This window comes from Equus przewalskii, chromosome 13, assembly GCF_037783145.1.
Source record: "Equus przewalskii isolate Varuska chromosome 13, EquPr2, whole genome shotgun sequence".
Taxonomy (NCBI): Eukaryota; Metazoa; Chordata; class Mammalia; order Perissodactyla; family Equidae; genus Equus; species Equus przewalskii.
In genome coordinates this window covers 33,059,755-33,084,522 of record NC_091843.1, presented here as the reverse complement: position 1 = coordinate 33,084,522, position 24,768 = coordinate 33,059,755, and the positions used below count along the sequence as shown (strand labels likewise).

At 45.2% G+C, this 24,768-nt stretch overlaps 1 protein-coding gene across 4 annotated transcripts in view; it reads left to right on the top strand.

Moving 5' to 3' along the window:
* Nucleotides 1–22,792, top strand: part of ARHGAP26 (Rho GTPase activating protein 26) — a 424,946-nt gene extending 402,154 nt beyond the window's left edge. The window contains exons 21-24 of one of the 4 annotated variants that reach the window (XM_070570504.1): nt 1,523–1,633; nt 1,769–1,798; nt 7,667–7,758; nt 16,687–22,792. In XM_070570504.1, coding sequence (XP_070426605.1) covers nt 1,523–1,633; nt 1,769–1,798; nt 7,667–7,758; nt 16,687–16,775 — 322 coding nt within the window. In that variant the 3' untranslated portion in view covers nt 16,776–22,792. Of the gene's footprint in view, nt 1–1,522; nt 1,799–7,666; nt 7,759–16,686 lie in introns of all 4 variants that reach the window. The other 3 variants (XM_070570505.1, XM_070570503.1, XM_070570506.1) reach the window with 3 other exon arrangements.
* The last annotated feature ends 1,976 nt before the right edge of the window (nt 22,793–24,768 follow it).

Here is a 24,768-nt window from a genome sequence, read left to right as displayed (position 1 = left end):
GTCTGAACCGTGGCCCTGTCCTTCACAGGCTGGGTATCTTCAGACAAGTCTCAACCTGGCCCAAGTTTCCACATCTGTGAAATGGGAAGTATAATAGTGCCTCTTTGCTTTTGGGTGGGTTAGATGTGATTCATTAATTCTTCAGTAATTATTTATTGAATACCTACAGGCACTATTTTAGGCATTAGCAATCCAACAGCAAAACGCATGAAAATCCTACCCTCATGGAATTTATATTCTAGAGATATAATACACATAATGGCATTTAATAAATGTTTCATTCAATTAGTTTGAGGATATCTGAAGAACTCACACAATGGGTTTTTACTGTAATATATCCATAGGTATTTATGTTACAATTGTAGGTAATTAGGGCGATTATTGGACCTCATGTCTGAACTGAGGATGTCCCACTAAGTAGGACATTTATGCGTCCCCTATGTTTAGAAAGTCTGTTCCCTGGGAATTGGATTGCTGTCATTTTCCTCTCCATAAAGTTCTCAGGCCAAACAATCCAGCAGGCACCTGAGGCCCAGGGGCTACAGGTGGTGTTGTGGCCAGGTGGTTTCCAGGTTGTTTTCTCAGTCATGGGTGTCTGCACTGTCCCTGACTTAAGGTGATTTTACAGAGTTGCTGAGATATTTGTTTGTATAATTTGTGGAAATAAGTCAAAGGGCTAGCATGACCAATTCTAATCCACAAGCTATATTTTAGTGAGTAATTTTAACCTTTCCTCTCCCAACTTTTGATCAGCTACCCATCAGAGAACAAAATGACAGATTTCAGTTTTCAGTTCCTCACTTTTTCATTGCCTTCCCTCTGGGGCTTTTTCTTTGAGCATCAAAATGCCCAAAATCTGTGAAGAGAAAGAGCAGGCCTGGAAAGCAAACCTCAGAGGAACTGCACGTTGCCCGTAATCACATGCCCTCTCCTGAGACTTGTGTGTCCAGACCCGTCCTCCATCCGCTATCATTTTTCTAATGCAGTACTTCTGGTCTCCAGTGACACATCGTCCATTTAGTTAAAAATGTAAACAGGAAATTGTTTTCTGGCTGAATGGCCTGTGTGGCCCAGAAAAAATGGTCATTTTTGCTGAGACACAACTTTAAAAACATGCACACAGCAGTGGAAGCTGACGGCAGATTATAAGCTAGCCCTGCCCCAGACAGAGGCTGGTGATAGGAAATGAGTGAGAACTCAAGTACGTGGGTTCAGGACATTTTTCCCCGAAGCCTGAAGGCACAATGGACGTGACTGAAGAAGCTCCTATCACCTAGAAAGCAGTTGTTCCACAGAGCAAAGAGACACGTTAATGCTCCGAGGAATTACAGAACAGGCATTACTTGGAAGACACTGAGGTTTGGTCTGGAGAAATGTGACTTGGCACTGACAACACATCCTGGGTTTCAGTGCTCCTGTAGTCTGCTCCAGCTCCCTGTCATTTGGCCTCCCATGAACCTCCTGTGCTCCCGCTGTGGTTTCCCTTTGTGCTGACAAGTTTTCTGGTTGTTATGTCTTGCAGCCCCCCGAATCCAAGCCCAACTTCACCCCTCTCGCCATCTTGGCCCATGTTCTCGGCGCCATCCAGCCCTATGCCCACCTCATCCACGTCCAGCGACTCATCCCCCATCAGGTCTGTTGCAGGGTTTGTTTGGTTTTCTGTTGCTGCCGTTGTTCTCTCATTGGCTTGGTCCTCTTTTCATGCAGTGTTCAGCCTCCTCGTCAACTTTGTTCCCTGCCATCCAAACCTGCACTTGCTTTTTGACAGGCCAGAAGAACTGGTTCGTGAAGACTCCAGGTAAAATCACGGATGATGACCAGTCCGTTCCCGTTTCTCCAAAGCCGGTCAGGGATGACGGGGGGCCAGCCTCTGTCCTCCTTTGATTCCAGCCTAAGAGACCAAAGCCGGGAGGGACCATTTGCATGAACAAGCATGGCATTTTCCACACCCTTCTGAACCCTTCCTCTGGTTTCTGAATTAATCTGTGATGCCTGGAGTTTGGGGAAAGAATGCCTCCTGAATGGGCTCCTTTTTGGATCGCTCTCTGAATCATGGGGCTCTCTGTGCTTTGGTGTAAGATAATATCAGAGGGAACAGTGCTGAGACACCTACTGGCCTTTTCTTCCCTCTTTTTGGTCAGGTAGCATCAGGCAACATTTATTTGTGGATTGGGCTATCAGCCATGAGCACTGACACCTACTTGCTAAGACCAGACCACTGGGAGAGAGACAGATAAAGGATCAAGATATGGAGCGATTTCTCTTTAAATTGTTCCTGACTACCTCCTTGCCCTCTGTGTGCTCCCAGGAATCATCTGTGCTCCCAGTTCGTTTCTATCTCCATGTCATGAACCCTTAGCTCTCATGGGAACAGGGTTGACCTAGTTTCTCTCCCCAAGGGCTGTGCTATAGTTTTCCCTGCTTTGATGACATCCAGACTTAATTCTTTGCACTTGAGCTCTTTAGAGAAAAGAAGCTGTTTAAATCCAGGAAAAGAATTAATAAAGATCCTGCAGGATCCCTCTGCTGTGTAGGTCCCCTGCATGTGTGTCTCTGCTGTCAAACAACCAGAATGTAGAGCCCAATTATAGGCATCATAAGCATTTTGGGCCTTGGCAGTAATTTCTTGTGCATCTTTTTCCCATAGCTTGTTTTTTCCTAAGGGGTGAGTCCAGCAGAGAGGCTTAAATAATTTATAACGCTGTTATTATACTTTTAAAAAAAGAAAGTCCCATGCTATTTATATGTAAATACACACACACACACACACACACACACACACACATACAACATACGTACATTACTTTGTTCTCCTCCAGGCGCTTTCATATCTTTCATTTCATCCTTTCCTCATGTGAGAATGAGAGGAGAAATGGCCTGAACTCTATTATAGGGAAAGAAAACTAAGGCACAGAGGGGTGATTTGTACACAGTCACATGATCAAATGAGAGCCAATCCAGAATTCAGGACTTCTTGCCCTCAGCCCTGTGCTCTTTCCTCCAAACCTATGGGTAACCCCAAATTTAAGTTTCCATGCAATTCCCAGCCTCAAAGCTTGGCCTGCTCTTCTAGGTTTTCTGTCTAGCTTTGCCCTAGAAGATGGGAAATATAGCTTTACAGTATATCCTTTTATCCTCACCCTGGGAATAAGGTAAAAATTCAGATCATGTTTTCTTGACACTCAAGTTATTTATGAATTATTTCTTAGACATATTCTGGGCTCTTTGGGGGATGTTAACTTTCTAGAATACCAGCTATGGCATGAATTGTTGTGGTAGGATCACTGATGGCCCCAAGAAGACCTGAACCAGAGCAAACTACAGTGACCAGAGACAGTCACCTTCCAAAATGCCTCACACATTCATAAGAGAGACTTGGGCATTGGGAGAATACGGCTCCTTCATTTTGATCAAAGGGAGTAAAATCTCCAAAACACTGGACCCTTGGACAGAACCGGGTAGGGCCTCAAGGCAGTAGAATCATTCAGCTGAAAAACTGAAATGTACCCTCTGCTTGAGGGTATTCACTCTTTTTTGTCTCTGAGCTTTGAGGCCCTGTTGCCTGTCCAATATCTCCACCTCTCTACTTCTCCACTTCTTCCATCTCCCAAGATATTTCCAGGTTTTTTTCTCTAGCTTCTCCTTTCCATCTCCCAAAATGTTTCCAGATTGACAAAGGACAGTGGCAATACAATCTGCTCACCTCAGGTCTTGGTTACTCAGTACTGCCCACTCTGACCATCATTAAAATAGCACCATTTGACAATGCTGTTCTACAATCCTTTAGGAACCTACCATTTTGAAATAGGCAAGGCAGAGTAAGGCTTGGAATTGGCTGTCACTGAGCTAAATATGTGTGCCAAGGTGAGCAAGGATAGGGACGCTGCTGGGGAGCTAGCGCATCAGAGCTAGCCAACAGAGAGGGCCACAATCCCCTAACCCCTGTTGCAATGTGGCCCCAAGAGGTGGGGGCATATACCCTTTATTCAGGTTCAGTGAGGCCTTCCCCCACATCCAGTTCCAGGACATAAAGCTTCAGATTTCTTTCCCTGGCCAGAGCTTTTCAAAATAAATACTTAATTAGACCTAATTAATGGCCCCATGAACTTCTACATCACGTCTCCTCTGGAAATGGCTTCCTCTCCCCTCTTCAAAGTAATTCTTGTTAGTTCAAGCTCAGGAACTAAGATGCCTTTCACAGCACAGAGAGTGAAGGTCCTAGAGGAGCATTCCCTTCACATTTCCCTTTCCTTTCACTTGTAAAAGTGAAAAGCTGCCAGCCCCAAACCCGTAACTTGTATTTGCACGGGGGCCCCTGGAAAGTGTGCCTATATGATCCAGCCGTTGCACTCTGCCAGTCTAGCTGGCCCCACCTCCCTGTGGTGCCGTACAATGGAGAGTGGGTTGTCATTTTGCAAGGCTTGCAAGGGCATTTGAGGGAAACTCCTCTGAGTGCTTTCCTGGCCTCGTGCCATGCTCAGAGGCGAAAATTAAAAATGAACTAGCAGAAGGTTCCAAACTTGTTCGTGCCCTTGAAGGCCCAGCTGAGGTCTGAAGGGCACTGTCACAGGAGCAGCCAAGGAGCACCCTAGGCTCTCTGTGTCTAGTGTTGAGAGGCACTGCAAAGAAGTGGGAGCCAGGGAGCCAAAGAACCAAAGATTCTTGCTGGGGATTTTTTATTTTTTTAATCAGAGCCAAAGCCTGCAAATATAACCTCTGTGCCAACAGGATCTGTTTTGGTAGGAACCCTACCTAAAGCAAACTGCTCAAGGTTTTTGAGAGGGAGTTTGGCATGGGACACTGGACTGGTTGGCTGACAGACTTAAAAAGATAAGACTTTCCCCTGAGTAAGGTTGCCAGATTTAGCAAATAAAATAAAGATACAGAACACCCAGTTAAATCTGAATTGTAGTTAAACAACAAATTGTTTTTTTAGTGTAAGTATGTCCCATGCAATATTTGGGACATACTCGTACAAAAAAAAGTATTCATCATTTATCTGAAATTCAAATTTAACTAGGTGTCGTGTATTTTACTTGGCAGCTCTAGTGCTAAGGAACAGGAGTGGTCCTTGTAAAAGCATCCCTCCACCATCCCTCCCATTTCTGGGCGTCCTAAGGGGACGGGTCCTCGGGAAAGGCGCTTCTCATAGCCTCAGTCACCTGACCTTTGTTTTTATTTTTAATGTGCCATTTTATTGTCTCTTCATTATTCAATTCCAAAAGCCTAATATTATTGGGAAATTATTCCTCTTGAATGGTAATCTTGGGCACCTGAGACCATTCCCTTTGCTTTCTTCTTGCCAGATACTCTAGTTGGTTTCCCTGGCTGGCCCCTGTTTTGTCCCATTCCCTTTATTTCATGCAGTTAATAAGTAACCCCTATGAAAATCCAGCTGGAGGAATCTTGCCTCAGATGGTCTTTCCCTCACCTCTTATTTCCCCGTCCCTGGTCTTTTTGCTCTCTACCCTCCTCAAGGTCCAGTGGCCCTGGCTAATGTTGACTGGATTCTCCTTCCACCTTCCATGTCATGACAGGCTGTCTTTGCCTGTTAGTAAGGAACTTTGGCTGTTTAAGTACTTTGCACAACCAGGTGGCTCCTCCTCTCTGCTCCCTACTCCCTCAAAAAAAAACTTTTTTTTTTCCTCTCTGGAAAGCTGCACATTGGATGTTTGGCCCTTGCTGGCCAACATGCAGACTTGGTTTACTTAGATCACAGAATGTGCCCCTTGCCCTGACCTTTATTCTGACTTTAAAATAATTAGACAGGAAGAGCTATTTTCCAGTTGGAGCTGATGAATCCTAAAGCTCTCTTCCCTTCATTCCCAGAGGACTCACTTCATTTTCTCCCACTTCCCCAATTTTCTCCCACCTGGCCATCATCTCTTGGCTACTAGAGGACCAGAGACAACAGTAAACTGCACCCTGGCGACAAATTCTGGATGATCATTTACTCTGGTCATCCTGACAAGAGACCTTTTAAGTCATCTTTTCTTGGTTTTCATGGAGCCACGACTGGATGTTTAAGATGACTGGCCTGGTGTAGGTGTCCATCCATCCATGGCTCCTCTTTCCCAAAGGGAAGCTGGACTTAGTGACTCCGAGAACAACAGTTGCATAATAACCCAAGACGCCCTGCCCCTTCTGATTCTGTCTGTTTACCTGAGACCAAGCCATTCTTCAGTTAAATCTCATTTGGCTACTGGAAATCAGTGCACCACAGGAGGTTTGGCGTCACTGGTTCCTTGAGGCTTTTAATTAGTCGAATGACGATAAAGTAAATAATATATATCCCTTGAATAACTGTCTAACCCAGAGGACCTACTTGTTCTTTTTTTTATTCTGTCCTTGAGTCCCTAAATGGGCTTCCTTGGATGGCTTGGAGGGAGAAGGGATTGCTTTTGGAAAATAAAGAGCCAAATTTTCACTATTAAATGTCAGTTTTCTTATGAGCCTTGACAAGTCCATAGATTGTTTGAAACTAGTTGACTACCAAAGCAAAAGTTGATAGAAGGTAAAAAAAAAAAAAAAAGATAGAAAATAGGATTTACCAGTTCTTACAACTTACTGTCTGGAACACGGATTAGCAAACTGTGGCCCCTGGGTCAAATCCGGCCTACCACCTGTTTTTTGTAGATAAAGTTTGGATGGACACAGCCACGCCAATTCCGTTATGTGTTGACTGTGGCTGCTTTCATGCTGCAGTGCAGAGTTGAGCAATTGCGTCAGAGACCATATGGCCCACAAAGCCTAAAATATTTACTGTCTGGCCCTTTACAGAGTTTGCCAACCCCTGATTTAGAATGATGATTCTCAGCCCTGGTTGCATACTAGAATCACTTGAAGAGCTTTTTAAAAATGCTGATGCCTATATTTATATCTGCAAGTCGGGGTAGAACCCGGACATCTACGTTTTCTAAAAGTTCCCCAGGTGATTCTGATGCACAATGAGAGTGGTTGACAACACTCCTTGGATACGAGAAGGGAAGGAAAAATGCATTCTGACCCGCTCTCCCTTCTTCCTTCCCGCACTCCCCATACACGTTCACGTGTGCGCTCATGCACACGTGTTTAACTGCTCACACACACACACCTTGTCTATTCCCTGCCCTACCCTGGGGGTCGGGGAGTTCCAGCTCTGGAATCCTGCTCCACCAGCCCAATGAGAAATAAGTAACATCTGGAAGAGCTCATGTCAGCCCGTGGGTGAAGCCGAAACCTGACTTTGCTAGAATTTCTCCTTTTGACCCACTGAGCATTGCCGACTTTCAAGAGGGTCTGTTGGGAGTGTTCTCCAGAGCAACTTGGAAGTTCTTCCTGCCCCCACCCCCCTCCTCCCGAGCTACTCCTGCTCCACAAATGAGGCCCTGCCTGCCCTCCCAGTGTTCAGCCGTTGTAACTCCTAGAGAAAGTTTTAACGTGACACAAGGTGACCCCCAAGAAGTGTGGTTTCTCAGGGCTTATGGCTTTTCTCTGAATATTTCTCATTTTTCTCTGGTGACCTTTGCAACTTTTCCACTTCATGTTTTGCCATCTGGCTGCCTTGTCAGGCTCTTCCAACCAGAGAGGACAAGGTGATTTGCAGGAAAAGGGAAAGAAGAGAGATTAATATTTGGGGTTTTCAGAGGGTTTAAAACAATTGCTAAATAAACCTGTTTTCACACAGCACACCGTTCCGGAAGGCGAAAGCCTTGTATGCCTGCAAAGCTGAACATGACTCGGAACTCTCATTCACAGCAGGCACGGTCTTCGATAATGGTGAGTTTCTCATCCCCTCGCAAAGATTTGGGGGGGAAAAGCAAATAAATAACTGGCATTTTTCAAAGTTCCTACCTAAGGAAAAATCTCAGTAGAACAGGTAAGACTGAAAAGGAGCTGAGGTGTGTCTTTTCCCAAAATTAGAGAGCAGCAGTGGGACTTCAGTGGCACTGTCAAGAGGAGACGGGGGTATCAGCTCTTCACTCTGACCGAGGGAGTCTCATCGAGGAGTTGTAGACATTAAATGCCATTGTACCTGCACAGGACTCAGCCCCGCACCTGGCAGTGGCTTTGCGAGTCTGGAGGCTGGACAGAGGGTAGGAGATAAAGGAGTAGAGAACGAGGATCCTGCCGGTGGTCAGACAGTCAGGGCAGAGATTGAGGCCACAGATTCTGGGACCCCTTCCTCTTGGGTTTGGTGGCATTCATTATCTACAGCAGGTGAAGCCACTTTCCGAGATGGCAGGGTATTGGGCAAGCTCCAGGCCGATAAACCTCACTGTGCCCCTGCTCGTCCTCCCCCTAACTGTTGGGAGCATAGTTTTCTTGTTCCTTTTTGTTTGTTTTCCTCCCTAAATTTAAAAAAAAAAAAGTATTGTTTTTTAGAGTGAGAACTCATGTCATAATTTGTCATAACTTATCATTGACCTAAGAGAAAAATCAGAATTCTGGGGAAAAGCCCAAGTTTCTGTTACCGCTAAGATTTTCCCCAGATGAAGTTCTCCTTTGGGGATACTCTTTCTGGATCCCTGGGTGAAAGGGTCTGTTTTTTTTGCTCAAAGCAAAAGCAGCCGCCCGATTTCTGGAACTGGACATTTTCTCTGGCTCAGTTCTTGACCTCAGGTGGGTTGGGGGCAAAGTCCCCAGAAAGAGGTGAGTGTGCACTGCCCAGTCGCTCCCCATCAAGGCCGGGCAGCCCCATCTTGCCCTAGACCCCGCCTCCTACTGCCTGCCTGAGACCCAGAAATACAGGGCAGCCAAGGCTCCACACAGCACTGGGAGAGTGTAAGTCTAGATTCAGGCCACCAAAGTAAGGGTTCTGGCTTGGCCACTTGCTCCTGTGTAACCTCAAGCAGTCACTTAATTTCTCTGTGCCTCCCCCATCATATAAAGATAACATTACCTACCTTATAGGGCTCATGAGAGAAAATTGAGATAACATACATCACGTATTTAAAATAGTACTCAACACCTTAAGCAGTCAATATTCTGTTATCGTTATTATTGTTATGATCATCGTCATCGTTAGGTCTGTCTTAGAAAAAGACCCTGACACTCTCATAGTTCACAGTAACAGTTTCCCCTTCAGCTGATATGCCCCAGGCGTGGCTCTCGGCTGGGCAGTAGGTGCTGTACCTTGACCTCCTGGGTGGGTCCTGGCTATCCATAAGGGCCTCGAGGTCCAAGCCAGAACAGAGCTGGGCTCCTGGAGACCAGCCTTGACTGCATCCACGTGCAAAGGGGCATCCCTGTGTGCCCAGCCCCTGCATTCAGCGTGGCAGAGATGTTAACCAGGCCTGAGTGGACAGAATGGGAAAGAGATCACAGAGCACCTGGCAGATTCCCAGGTCACACTTGGCACTGGGCCTTCTGAGCCAGTGGAGTGGGGTGAGCCCATAACTGCATGTGGCCTGCTGGGCCCGCATTCTCTCTGATGGTTCTCAGGGCCCAAAGCACTGTCCTTAAACCTTTGCCCCTTTTACTTTTATTCGGGCCCTTTACAAACCAAGGCGGAAGCCAGCCAGCTTCCTCTTCTCTGTCAGCAGCTGGAGCTTTCAGACCCCAGCGGACCTGCAGGTGAAGTGGGTCCCCTGAAGGCTATCCAAAACCATGTCACTGGCGAGTATCCCTGCACAGGCCCAGGTGGGAGAGTCATAGCCCAGCCATAACATGACACAATTTTCATGGCAGACAAACAGGAATGCGCTGCCTGCAGGGGCTTCTGTATCCCACTCTGTCAGCAGAGACAGGCTTCTGCCTACAGATGAGCAGGATTTGAGAGATCCCCACATATACAGGTGAATCCAGAGTCTAAAGGTCTGTCCTCTAAACCCCAATTCACTGCTCACATGGGCAAGGGACTGCCATGTTCCTATCAGCTATTCACTCTGACAACATAAAGGACCTCTCATCCCAGGGGCAGAATTAGTTTAAGCTCTCAAAAGGTATATGTGTGCATGTGTGTCTTGTTTGTGACTCTTTTTCTTGAGTGCAGCCTTCCATTTTTTTTTAACAGCTTTATTAAGATATCCACATGCTATACAATTTACCCATTTAAACTATACAATTCAGTAGGTTTTAGTATATTCAAAGTTGTGCAACCGTTGCCACTATCTAATTCCAGAATATATTCATCGCCCCCAAAAGAAATCCTGTACCCTTCAGCAGTCATGCCCCATTTACCCCAACCCTCCTTCATCCAACCCTAGGCAACCACTAAGCTAATTCCTGCCTCTCTAAATTTGCCTGCCCTAGATATTTCATGTAAGTGGAATTATACAGCGTGTGGTCTTTATAACTGGCTTCTTTCATAATATTTTCAGGATTCATGTTGTGTCATGTATCGAACTTCATTCCTTTTTATGGCTGAATACTATTCTGTCATGTGGGTATACCACACTTATCCATTCATCAGTTGATGGACATTTGACTGTTTCCATTTTTTGGCTTTTATGAGTAATGCTGCTATAAACATTCGTCTACAAGTTTTTGTGAGATCTTATGTTTTCAGTTCTCTTGGCGACATACCCAGGAGTGGGGTTGCTGGGTGATACAGTAACTCTGCCTTTAGTTGTTTAAGGAACTGCCAAACTGTTTTACAAAGGGTTTGCACTATTTTATATTCCCACCATCTTCTAAGTCTCCTTTTTTCTTTTTTTTTCTTGAGGAAGATTAGCCCTGAGCTAACTACTGCCAATCCTCCTCCTTTTGCTGAGGAAGACTGGCCCTGAGCTAACATCCGTGCCCATCTTTCTCTACTTTCTATGTGGGACGCCTACCACAGCATGGCGTGCCAAGCGGTGCCATGTCCGCACCCGGGATCCGAACTGGCGAACCCCAGGCCGCCGAGGAGCAGAACGTGCGAACTTAACCGCTGCACCACCGGGCCGGCCCATAAGTCTCCTTTTTGAAGTAGCTAACCAAAATAAGAAAAGAAAAGATACATGGGTGATTTTTACCTGCCGAGTCCTTTCTTTCCCAGCAGGCTGCTGTGCCTAGCAGGTTCTATGACTACGCCCACCCCACAATTTGATAATCGTCATAAATCCTATCATGATAAATGAGAGCAGGAGAGAGGTTTGGTTTAACGAGTCAGAAGCCTTATGCGAGCCTTCCTGTGGTCTCTGGGAATCAAGGCAGAGTTCATTGACACTAGTTTATTTTTAACCAGCAATGCCAGTGACCTTTCAAATTCCCTGAAGAGCAAAAGACCAAATTAAACCCCAAAGAAAACAATTCTCAGTGTTGACTGAGCTGCAGTCGAAGAAAGATCTGACAAAATGTTAAAACACTTTTTAGATTGGTTTGGCTGATAATGTCTTATGAGGTCTGAGTTTTAGAAAGTATCAGGCATTCTTCTAACACCTTAGGTAGGGAGATCTTTTTCCTTGTTCTGTGTCTTGTTAGTTTCTTGCTGTAGATTCTAGGTAAGTGCTATTTAAGTTGAATGCTCTGTAGCTGCCAGATTAAATCATCAGACCAATCAGAAGAGTCTCCTTATGACAGAGAGTGAGTGAGTGTGAGTGTATGTGTGTGTGTGTGTGTGTGTGTGTTTTCTTTTTCAGGATCAGGAAGAATGACTAAGGAGGAGGAAGAGGGAGGGATGCCTTGAGGGGAAAGTCTGTTGTTTCGTAATGATTAATTTCCAAGCCTTTGGGTTCCAGGGGCCCATGCTATGAATCCGGAGTGGCTGCTCCGTCAGCTTTCGGACTTTGTGCAGTGGGGAATGGATGTGCAATACTTGGAACTAACTCTAGTGTCAGCCCTTGCCAGTCTACTAGGAAACTGTCCACTTCACCAAGAGCGCCTCAAAGAGTAACTGGAAAGAGAAATAACTCATGTTCTCAGGAACATTACAGTCATCTTGAAGCCACACGATTAGTGATACCTGGAAAATTCTCTAAGATTGGGTTCTTGGGATACTTTCATCAAGGTTTGGGATGGGCTGGATCCATTCATTTCTGGGGTACAGGGTGCAGCGTGAGAGCAAGGCAGGGCTGCCCCAGGTTTCTTTGCTGACAGAGAACATCTCAGGCAGTGGGGCTATGGGAGTGTCCTCGGTGGAGTCTTTCAGCCTCCCCAGCCATGTTTATTGCCAAACCCAGGCTACCTCCATCCCTCACCTGGGCATCTCCACCAGCTGCCCAACCAGTCTCATCATGTCCAGTCTTGCCCCCCATAATCCCTTCTTTACACAGCAGCCAGAGTGGTCTTTGAAAAACAAAAATCACAACATGTTATTCTCCTGCTTCAAAAACTCCAGTGGCCTCCGTTGTTCCCAGTATTATTGACGAGGACCTCCACAGTCCGGCTCCTGCCCCTTTGGCCCCCATCTCACCCTCCCCCGATATACTGCAGCTTCACAGGCCTTCTTTATGTTCTCAGATAGGGTCGGCAACCCCTGGCCTGCAGGTCAAACCCAGCCCACTGCCCGTTTTTGTAAATAAAACTTCATTGGAACAGGGCCACCCACGCCTTCTTGTTTATATACCATCTATGACACTACAATGGCAGAGTTACACACATTTACAATCTGGCTCTTTAAGAAAAATTTTCAAACCACTGTTAAATCACACCAAGCTTTCCCCATCTCAGGGCCTCTGCACTTCTGTTCCCCACTGCGTGTCTGGCTCCTTTGGGTCGTTTAGATTTGAGGTTTTTGAGCTCCTTCCCACCCACTCACATCCCTCTCCCAGTCTTTTTCTCTCCCCTCATCGCTACCTAAAATTATATGCTTGTTTATTATAGATTGTCCCTCCCCGGGAGCAGAATCTTGTCTGCTTGCTCTGTACTGTGTGTAGGGACCTAGCACAGTGTCTAGCACATGGTAGGGGCTTAATAAACGTTTGTTAAATGAGTAAAGGCATTCAACTAACCAGGGGTCTGTGCCCCTTCCAGCCAGTGCTTCTTCCCCTGGGGGCAGCAAGCCATTAGAGATCTTAGTCACGCACTTGCTCCTTGTCCACAGTGAGCGAAGGAGGGGAGAGAGCATGAGTTGTGCTTGCAGGGGTGTATGATGTATGTATGGATAGAGCTGAGAGAAAGTAGTTGGCAGGAAGCACACCCGTGTCAGCAACAGCTTATATTTATCATATGCTTGCTGGGCTAGAGAGCTGCCCAGGCAGCTCGCCGCAACACCTTGTGTGTTTATATAACACATTGGACACTCGTCCAATTCAGAAAGTTGGAGATTGGCACAATTCAGCCCAACAGGCACTTATGAGCATCTTCAATGTCCAGAACATTGGGCTAGGCAAAAGTGGTAATGGTTAAGACCACAGACCCTGGGATCAGATGTCCTGGGTTCAGATCTACCTCCATCGTCTACCAGCTATATAGTGTTGGGCAAGATGCTTAACATCTCTGAGCCTCAGTTTCTCAAGAGTAAAATGAGGATAATAGCAGAACTAACTCCATAGTGATTCTGAAGGTGAATGGAGGTGATGCAGGTGAAGCTTTTAGCAAAGGGCCTGCCGCTTAGTATGTGCTCAACATATGTATCAGCATTCCTATCCTCAAGGACCACATTCTCCAGTTGAATAGAGGCATAATGTAGTGGAAAAGGGCTTGGTCTCTGGAGTCAAACAAGTTGGATTCAAATTCTAGTTTTACCATTGTGACCCTGCACAAATTAATTTACCTCTCTGAGCCTTAATTTTCTCATCTATAAAATAGGGATAATAATAGCACAAGCTAGGGTCTTTAGGATCAAATGAGTCAATATGTATCAAAGCTCTGAGACCACGGCTGCTTCCCAGGCACCATTTCTAGTTGTTAGCTTCTGTCTTTATAATTCACCAGACAGAGAGGAATCATTGAAGAATGTTGAGTGATAGAATACAAATTAAAATGCACTGGAAACTAGTTAGAGAAGCAAAGCTTAACACACTTGAACAGCATTGATAGGACCTGTGAATAATATGTGGAATGTACTGTGGGCCTTCCGGGAGTGTGGAGCAGGAAGATGGGATTCTGTGATGGTATTTATGAAGGAGGTGGGGCTTCAGCCAAGCCTTCAAGTGTGGGTACAGGAAACAGAGGACAACAGAAAGAAGGCGGGCATCTGGTGCTGCCTCTCTCCTCCATTAGTTAATGAGAATTTGCATTTTAATTCTTATTACCACCCTCATTGCAGAGGCATTTTGGCACAGAAAAGTTATAACTCAACTTTCTGTGAACAAGTTAAAATACAGACCCTGGGCCAGCTCTTGGAGAGTCTGCTTTAACTGATGTGCTCTGGGGCCCAGGCATCTACAGTTTTAATAAGCATCCAGGCGAGTCTATGCACGTGGTCTGGTATCACGCCTTACTAAAGCCTGATGAAGACTCCAGGGAGTCAGCAGTCTGACCCAAAGCCTGCGTGGTCCCCTGCCATCCCCTGTGACATAGCTCTTGTTCTCCAGTTCAGCATGTCTCCTTTGTCCCCTCTGATTCTTCCCTTACTCTGCAAATTCCATTTCTAATGTTTGCAGAAGTTACCACCTCAGCACCCAAGCTGTGTTTGAACAGCTGACCAGGAAGGGAGAATGTCTGAAAGAGATGGACTCAATGCATCTATTGGAGTCACGACTCTGCTAGGAGCTTTGCCATAAAGTGGGAGGGGTCTTTTTCTGTTTCTTATTTTGTTTGGTTGGTTGGTTATTCTTTCTAGGTCTTTTATTTTGGGCAGTGAGTTTGATTTGTTTGTTTTTGGTTCTGAACATTTGAGATTTCCCAAAACTTAGGTGGATGTTAAGACCAGGCCCTTACCCAGGTTTTAACCAGAGGAGAGTCTTGCTGACCAGTCCAAGTGACTGGTCAAATGATGCAGGGTGCCCTACTGACTATCTATCCCGTACTGAGCATTTACTGTGTCCTGGCTCTGTGCTGAGTGCTGCCTCCTTTACCCTCACAAGAATCCACTGATGGAGAGTTTTGTTATCACTACTTCATAGGTACAGAAACTGAAGTGATCTTGACAGCATCCACAGGATAGATGGGGCAGAAGGCCAGAGGTATTTGGATGCTAGTACCTTAGGGGCAAGATGGGAGATCTTGGGGGTCAGCCTAGTGGCGTAGTGGTTAAGTGTGCTCTGCTTTGGCAGCCCTACTCCGCAGGTTCAGATCCCAGGCGCGGACCTAACACCACTTGTCAAGCCATCCTGTGGCAGCATCCCACATAAAATAGAGGAAGATTGGCAAAGATGTTAGCTTAGCAACAATCTTCCTCAAGCAAAAAGAGGAAGATTGGCAATAGATGTTAGCTCAGGGCCAATCTTCCTAACAACAAAAACAAATGATGAGAGATCTTGGTCATGGGGGGTTATGGGGAAGGGCAGGTTGCTTTTAAGTTGTGCTGTGTTCTTCCATGGAACTTCTCTCTCAGACTCCTCGTTTGGGTGTCCTAAATCCAAAGGATCTTTGCTACTTTGGGTTTATTCCTGAAGCCTAGTGATAGAAAATTATACAAGCATTTTGGAGGCTGACTATTAGATGTTTGACCTTGTCTTTTCCTAAAGAAGCATTCAAGATCTCGAGAAGTTTGACACTGATCTTCTGTAAGCCTCCATGTGTGTCCTTGTGCAGCTTTGCCATTTGCTTCCTTTGGTTTCTGTTCTTGCTTCTTTCCCTACAAAGTGAAACTAGAGTTGCATAGTAGTATTGGGGGCGGAAATGCTTTTCTAAAACAAGCTCCGGAAGTCACTTAATTAGCCTAGGAAGGAAATAGGGGGAAATTCCTTCTCTCCAAACAATCCCAGAAAATTGGAGTTTTCCTAATACATTGAGAGCAAACGCCCTGCCTCACCCATGAGTGATTCATATCTTCCCAGTTCACAGCACAGTGACCCCCATCCCCAAGCTCCGTGCCTCCTTCTCTTCCCTCCTGCTATCGACTACTTCGCAGACTCAGCTGGATTTTACATAATCTTTACAAATCACAGCAGTTTCCATGGAGATGGATTGTGATGTCACAGAGTGGGTGTATATTCTTTGGATATTGAAAAATCATAAGGTCAGAAATTTTGAAAGTTGTGATAGAGGAAGAGGACAGCTTTTACACTTATATAAGAGGAAGGAAAATTCTAGAAAACAGGAAAGAAAGCTAAGAAAGATTATGGGTGGAACAGAGAGAGGGCTATTCAAGGGCTGTAAAAAAAAAAACGCAGAGGGAATTTGCAAGGAAATTAGAAGCAGAGGGTAAGGATTTGAAGTAAAATGCTTATTTAAGAGCTGGATATCTTTGAAGACTAGTTCTTAGCAGTCCTCCATGGGCACTCCACTTGGTACATGGTCAGTACTGTGTGGGTGGATGAATGGATGGATGGATGGATAGATACATACATGGATACACATAGATAAATATATGAATGGAGCACCATAACTGTGACCTCGAACCTAAAAAGTAGAAATCTGTCACTTCTTTATAGTTTAAACCAGGAACTTCAGAAAGTCCATGAAACTCCTAAAAATGTGTGCAAACTTTTGAATATCTGTGTCTGTTTTCCTTTTTGTTGTGAAGAATGTTCAGAATAGCCTTCTTCAGAAGGCTTATGTCCCACAAAAGGTTAAGAACCTCTGGTTTAGATAAGTCCTAGAATTATGTGACTTGATGAGTGGCTGCACTCATTCTCGAATCCTCCTTCACGCATAACACAGCACACACAGCACACACCCACCTCCTGCCTTATCTGTAACATGATCTCTTCTCACTCTCCCCTTTCTCTACAGTGCATCCATCTCAGGAGCCTGGCTGGTTGGAGGGGACTCTAAACGGAAAGACTGGACTCATCCCTGAGAACTACGTGGAGTTCCTCTAACCGTGGGCCCCAGCAGAGCTGCTGAGCTTTCCGGGGTATCCATGACAACTGCTGAGTCCAGAGTTGTAGGCCATTTCTCTTTGCCACTGAGAAATGCAGGGTGACTGACTCTGCTGCTACCTGTCAACATGAATGTTTCTGTGAACTCTGGTGTCAGCCATCCCCATGATCATCTCAGCTGACGTGTGGTGGCACTACAAGAAACAGAAGTAAATCAGCAGTGGAGGCCATTTGATTTTGATTAACCGAGAGAAAGGCTTGCAAAGCCATTTCTCTCATTTAGCACCCAAATAGGGAGGGCTCATTTTGTTTCAACAGTCATCCAAACCCCCAACCTTCTGAAAAAGGAGGGAAGTAAGATATAAGTAGTTTCCAAGAGCCTGCAGTGTAGCTGAGTCGGACAGGCCTGGGCAGGGGCTCTGAGATCCAGGCTGCGTCCATTGCTTTTGTTTACAGTAGACACTCTCTCGACTCCACCTCTGAAGACTTGAGACCCACAGTGCTACAGGCAGCTGGGTCTGTTTGTTTGCATGCAGGATGGAGAGGGGTTACGGCTCCGTTTACAGAAGACCCAATCTCTCACCATCTCTAAAGCAGCCGTTGGCCCAGCGTCAGCAGAATTCAGTCCAGTCCTGTCATGCAAGGGAACACACACACCCCATGTTCCCCCCTCCCGAGCTAGGCACTTCTCTGCCACTGAGGGCTGCCATCACCTTGTAACCACAGCAACCCAGCCTACTCTAAAACCAAACCAAAAAAATAACACACTCTCTTTGCGTGACATATTTTTTTCTCCCCCCATTTTGGTAGTTTTTTGAATGGTGTTCCAACAACCTGAAGCAGAAAATCAAGGAATCAGAATGGTCTACTCGGGGCAGACAGAATAGCAGCTGGGAACTGCTCCCTTTCTGATGAATTTCAGCAGCATCAGGATATATTTGGAGCCAACTCTAGTAAGCTCTTGAGATTAAATGAAACAGGCTCAGTATTTCTGTTCTTCCATGCAACTAGTGTTTGCTTTCTAGAGGGCAATGTGCTGGCCCCCAACGGGTGACACCCTCCCTTTGACTCATTCCCTCATGACCTCCTGATCACCTGTCCCTCCCCCTGCCCTTCCTCCTCCAGCCCATCACTGACCAGCCCCCGGGCAGTTCCCTGGGCTGCTGAGCACTGGTGCCCTGGCAGTTTTCAGGGAAGATTCCTGGGCTAACCCTATGACCTGTAGTTTAACAGGACACGTATGTCCACTGCCACTCAGAAAAAGGGAATTGTTTCTCAGGCTTTTGAGGCATGAGACTAATGTCATAAGCCATTGTGATTCAGGAGGACACCAAAAGGTTGGGGCGTGGGAGGTGGGATGGGTACCTTCTAAAAGAATTTCCTGGTCCAGAAGCGGCTAGGTCTTGTGGAAGACTGCCTTGGGTGGGAAGTTCGGCCTGGACATTTCGGATACACTTGGCCTCCAAAGAACAGAGTCCCCAATATCTTCCACATTTGAATGTCCTCACAGGAGTGACTCTGGGCAGACAAACTCCAAACTGATGGACTGTCAAGCTCCCCAGGAGCCCCTCGGGATGGCAGCGTTGCTCCAGAGTGTTTCCTGCTTCTGGAATTCCTCTTTAGGGAAGTTTAAAGAAGAAAAGAAAAACTTGAATTGTGTTGAATTACTGTATCTTTTACTTTTTTTTTGAAAAGATAAACTTGTAAATAGAGTGATTTGAAATCCTATATGGCAAAGTTTTATATTTGATATTGTTTAAGCTAGTTGTTCCACACATTTAAGCTTTGATTGCTGAGCAAGTGTGAATAAGAGGGAGAGAGAGGAGGCAAGGTTGGAGAGAGTCAAGGTCGTCTCTTCTCTGGCCTTGAAGAAGGAGAAGATCTCTCTGCCTACACTCTGCTGGCTCTTGTTGGTGGGCATGCCACATCGATGGTGTTCAGTCTTCTTTATCCAGATGTGTGTTTGAGCATTTCTTGAGCTTTGGATTTGGAGATGGAAAGAGCATCTTCAGGCAATGAATTTTTTGAAGAACTCCTACTCAGTAGTAAGATGAAGCTCAGGATTTAAATAGGCAGGGCCAAGCGTTAGAGTTTTTTTCATTTTTCTTCTCAGGTGTATTTCTTGGTACCCCAAGATATCAGGACAAAAGGAGATGGGATCATTGTGTGCTCCTTATATCTAACTCTCCTGCACATCTTCTTAGGCTTTATAAATGAGGCCAAGCTAGCTTGCAAATATTGTGTGTGTCTAAGTTCTAAGAAAAACTGGCTTCTTACCATCTTCAGTTCTCAATATGCTGCTGCCTCCCCTTTCCCTTCACATGTTTGTGCCCTTCCTGTCATCTCAGATTTCCCAGTACCCCAAAGAGGGATGGAGATTGTGCTGTTATAACTTTATAGATGGTTTTAAAGTTAATAGGAGTTGTCGTTGTAATTCAGTTCGTCAGCTCGAGGATTACACAGCTCTTATTCAGGAGCTCACCCTTCAGCAAGCAAGACACTACCACTGAATCAGGGAACAAGGATTAAGACTGGACAAGAACAAGACAGGACTCAGGAGAGTTGTCATTGAAAACCCAAGAAGGGAGCATCCAGACAGGCTATACCTACTCCCGCGGACTTTCAACAGCTTGGGGTCCTGTTCAAAAGGGCCTGAGGGGACAAGCACACTCTCTACTACTGTGCTTCCCAAATAGAAAGTTTGCAGCTTAATGTTGTTAACACATTTGATGTTTTAAATTGTCACCTGCCCTGTTGGAACATTAACTAGAGCTGCCGTGGAGGGGCAGAAGGCCCCTGGCTTTGGGAGTTCCTCGCTGAAGCATACCTGTGGACGCTTGCCCCCAACTTGACCACTTGGAAACATGTCCCTCCCTCCCTCAGTTGGCGCTGATTTGAAGCCAGAGGGAAATGGAGCTGTTGCCAATGGGAATTTTTAGGCAGACCCCTTCTCAGCCTCCCTGTGGCCATGCTGGGCCTGTGACAGATGGCTGCTCTGTTTCCTTTCCCCAGCCAGGCTCACCTCCTCCCCATTTGCTACAGAACTGGAGAAACTGTTCAGAATATGAGCCAACAAATAGGAAGGAATTTGAAGACTAAAAAGCAATTTTACCATCTCCACCCCTGACTCTGCTTGAATAGAGAGTTTTAGCGCAGATTAGAAGAGTGAACTGGGAATAAGGAAGACTATTGACCAAGATCCCTGAGCTTTCCCAGGAGCCTCATGTTTCTTTTGTGAGGCCCTGGGGTCGGTTTGGCATACAGAGCCTGAATCTTTTTTGGGTATTCAGATCGATCTCTCACTCCTCCTCCAGGTACTCACAGAATTCCGTAGCTACAGAATGACATGCCACGAGATGATAACTAGTCTCAAATCTCTGCCCCAAGACAAGTCAATTCAACTTGCTCAAGACTGATAATATTCTCTTGTGTTTTCAGAAGTAAACATATAGGGTTGGACCCTGTACAGCACGCCTTCCTTGGTATCCTATCAGCGGAGCCAGTTTCTAGCTTAGTGTTTTAGTATTTCCACAGCCAATATGTGTTTTCTTCTGTCAGACCAAACTGTCTTTTTCAGTATAATTCCAGTTTATCCCTCTGGCTGAGTGCTTTTTGTACAGAGAGGCAAAGAGAGAGAGAAAATGAACAATCAAGTATTGGCAGACTGGACAAGCATTAGCAGGAGAGAGCCATACCTGTAGCTCAAAGGGAAGTCCTCCTGTCAACTGAGTTTGTATCTCTTGAAAGTCACCAAAAGCTCTGTCTTGACTACAGAGGCTCTAAAAGCCTTCATGACCAAGGGTTAGGGAGACAGAAATAATTGGCTAAAGATAACGTGATCAACTCCTCACGGCTGTCTGTTGGCACCTTTCATCCTCTGGCTTCTGTTTCCAAAAGTAAGTCTGGTCTACCCATTTTTATAGACACAGGACTCCCGGGTACAACAGTGGCCAACCTGGCACCCAGTTTGCCCTAGTACTGAATGTTTTATGAGCAACTGTATTACCCAAGTAGGTAGCCAGCATTGAAGAAACCAAACAGCCTCTTTGCTACCTGACTTTAAAAGGAATGTCCTAGGTGTTCTGTCTCAGGAGTTATCTATCATCTCTTGCAAACTTGACAGTAATCAATTATCTAGACAACCCTGCCCCACATCTCTTTTAAGTCAACCAAGTGTCCTCTCACACATCCTGTGCTGGTGTTTAAAAAATTTGTCTTGTGCTCAAATGTGTTTGGCAGCCACGCTGTCTGCTGGGTGCTGAACCATTTCTCTGCAATTGTAGCATCAAAATGACAACAGCAGCAGAGCAATGAACCTTGCACGAGCCTACAGCATGTCTGAGACAAGACTCCAACAAGTAACAATTAGCTTTTTCCTTTTGCCGCCTTCAGTACTTGTCTAACTAAAGAGCTTCTCAAAGCAGGGAGAGAGGCCATATAGATTCTAAACATCATTCGCAGCCAGCCCTTGCTGAAATGTGGTCTTCCAATGGGAGCACTTGTATTCTTGGGAGAAGTATTGAATGTAAAGTAATGCTAGGAGCAGAGAGAGAGAAAGGTGAACCATCCTGAAGAACTTTGGAGTTTTTCTTAAGAGGAATCAATGTAGTTCTTAATAGGGGGGAAAATCTATCACAGAAAAAGTTCACAACTGATATTTTCACAAAAGTTTTCTAGGATACTACAAGATGGAGACATCTTTCAAGGTGGAATGCTTTAGGAAGCAAAGGCTTGGTGCAATCCTAGATCCATGTGAGAGTAGTAATTACTTTTATGACAAAATTCTCTTTAGTGTAGTCAGTGAGAACCAGAGTTTTGATAATCAAAACATCAGAATTACCTGGAGAGGGGCTGGCCCAGTGGTGCAGTGGTTAAGTGCGCACGTTCCGTTTCAGCTGCCTGGGGTTCACCAGTTCGGATCCCGGGTGCAGACATGGCACTGCTTGGCACGCCATGCATCCCACATATAAAGTAGAGGAGGATGGGCATGGATGTTAGCTCAGGGCCAGTCTTCCTCAGCAAAAAGAGGAGGATTGGCAGCAGTTAGCTCAGGGCTAATCTTCCTCAAAAAAAAAAAAAAAAGGATTACCTAGAGAGACCAAGACATTCTACACCATCCTACTTGACCATTTGTACAAAGTTGTCCAGACAGACGTCCTTTGGTATCAGATGCCAGAGTCAACCTTGATCTGTGAAAGGTCCATTGGATGATTCTGAAATCTCTACGTGTTAGTATGTGTTTGTGTTTGTGTACGAACAACGCACATTTACATCCGTAAAGATACAGACTCTTGTCTAGAAACCCACATAAGCTGGCAGTTGCTGAGCCTTTATGGCCTTTAACATTTGAAGGTTGAGAATTACCGAAAGAAGAGAGGCTGTTGGTTGTTGTCAAAATGATCAAAGATGTAAATTACGTGCCATTTTAAAACTTTGTTCATAGTTATCAAATGGTTACTATCTACAGCTATATTCCTTATTAACTTATTAAAAGTCATGTTGAAAAAAGATCAAACTCATAAACGTTTAGTAGCTAATACTAGGCTAGTGTTCAAAAGCACTTCTAAAAGACATTTTGTCCATATTTTGGAGAAGAAATTATTTGCATGTTTAATTCATGATTTAGGCTACCTTGGAGCATATTATAAAGTGCTGTGTGATAAAATATCAATAAAGTACTTTAAAAATGGCACTTTAATTTTTTTAAACCATAAATAATGCACTGTTTGAAACTTCAGTATTGAATATTGACTGGTGTGTAGAATCAATCTCGTCATTAGAAAGTAATTTGTGACTAGAATAGAACTTTTTCCCTGTCATTAGTTGAATGGTTTTGCCATGTTCAGCCTTTAAAAAAAAATCTGCTTTTGCGTCACTATGCATATCTATAAAGAATACAATTTCTGTTGAGTGGCCTCTGAAACTTGGCTTTCTTACATTTGGTTGGTTTATGTGACAATCCCTATGAAACGAGTGGAAGTATGATTTTTGAATTAAATGACTTTTCCATTTGGTGATATCTTTGTTTCTTGAGTTTCTGATAAAGTTTTGACATGGTGCATATTTTAACATTTCTTCAAATAGGCAAAGACCGTTATCAAAGGTCACAAGTCTGGACTCCTGCGGCAACTGGGGACGACTATATGCTGATTCCTGATGTCCTCTGAGGAACTCTGGTTTCTCTTAGGGAAGTCAGATGCTAGTGAACTTGAGGAGGACTTACCAGGCATGTTCAAGGATTAAGCCCCCAAGAGTCATATTCCAATTAACATTTCTGCCTTTATCCCCTAAAATCCATATTGTTTTATTCTTCCTAAGTTTAATTCTCTAATCAACTGTTTTCTGGAACTTCATTAGCACGTTGGAATAATGGAATAATCAAAGAGCCTGAACACAGACAATCCTGCCACACAGCTGGACATGTCCCACAGGTTTGTAAACGAGTGACTTGTAGCATGTCTCAGGCCAGGCCAACTCATCTTGCTGAGTCTTCTCATTCATCATTTCCCTTCCAGGTACATTCTGAGCTGCAGCCTGGGACCCAGCTTTACAATTAGCTCCCGGCTTCTACAGTCAGAGCAGAGGGCCCAGAAGGAGAGGCAGGGGGAGCCAGGGCACTGGGGATTGAGGGCAAGGCTTATGGCTCCAGAAGCTGGCCCTCTGGGAGGAGGAGAAGAGGTCTCCCCTGGTGCCCAGTTCTGAGGGGGTGGCTATTTGAATGTGTGGGCCACACATGAGGTGTTCACACTGTCCTCATTTGTCACTTAATAAGGCACCAGTCTAGCCCTATGAACAGCACAGACTCATAGCACCTGCTGCCTTCACCCTGACCTGGAAAATTCTCCCAGCATCAGAAGGCTCAAAATGGATGAGGTCATGCGGTACCTAGGTGAGGCCCTGTGAGGGGCACACATACATATCTGATGCCCCTCACGTGAAGAATGAAATATATGGTATGTATTTATATTTTATCTATGTCCTTGGCCTTTCCAACAGACTTTCCAATCCCTCAACCTTCATGTCTTTTTAACAGGAAAGGTTTTCATTTTCATTTTGCTTTTAGCAGCCATTCAGAGCAGAGCTCAGATTGTGTCACGTCTTGTGGTTGGTTTGGTGGTTTTCACTTGTTAGTTCTGGCTGCATGATGGGTCATAAGAGCACCTTGGTTAGAAATGGACTTGATTGACGCTTGAAATTAGGTAAATGAAAGGTTTTCTCAGACCCCCAAACGTGTTTGCTCTCTTGGAAATTCAATCAGGGCTTTAATGCCACCTTTCTCAGTTCTTTCTCAACCTTCGCTGGGATACCACACACCTCTACTACCCAAATGTGTCAATGTCACTGGCTTGCCCTGCTTTTAATAGCACTAAGCTAAGCTGTAGCTAATTAACTGTGCTGGGTTAGTCAGGATCGCCTGAGTTTAGCCTGCGCAGCAGCTAAGGGAGCCTCTAACCAATGTGGTAACTGCTCAGGTTCAGCAAGGCTCATTGCATGAGAAAGCTGAGAATAACCATCTGCAGGGAGGGGCTACATCCTTCGGAACACCCCCCTGCATCCCCAGTCAGCATCAGGCAGTGGGGACCAACGCAGGAAGGTTTGAAGTTGAATAATCAAAACTGTGACCCACTGTATCCCACAGCACTTAGCAACTCCTGTCACACTGCATATCTGTCAAGTCTCTTGTGTAATTGACCCCATGAAGCTGGCCCCAGCTGCTATATGCTAAAAGCCAGGTAAATAATATGCCTTCCCAAGGCCAACCAGCAAATTAGTCAAGACTTGAATTCACTGAGACCTTTCTCTAGGCGCCAAATGGCATTTTACTCTCCAGCTCTTGTGCCCACCCTAAAATTAAAATTTTTGTTCTGACACTGTGACTACATGTCCTTTTTGCATTTTTTTTGGTAAATTATTAGAAGTTTTTTAAATTATTAACTCTTTCTCTGCCTTTTCTGAGCCTTTATCTGTGAAAAGAAATGGGGTAGTAATGCTT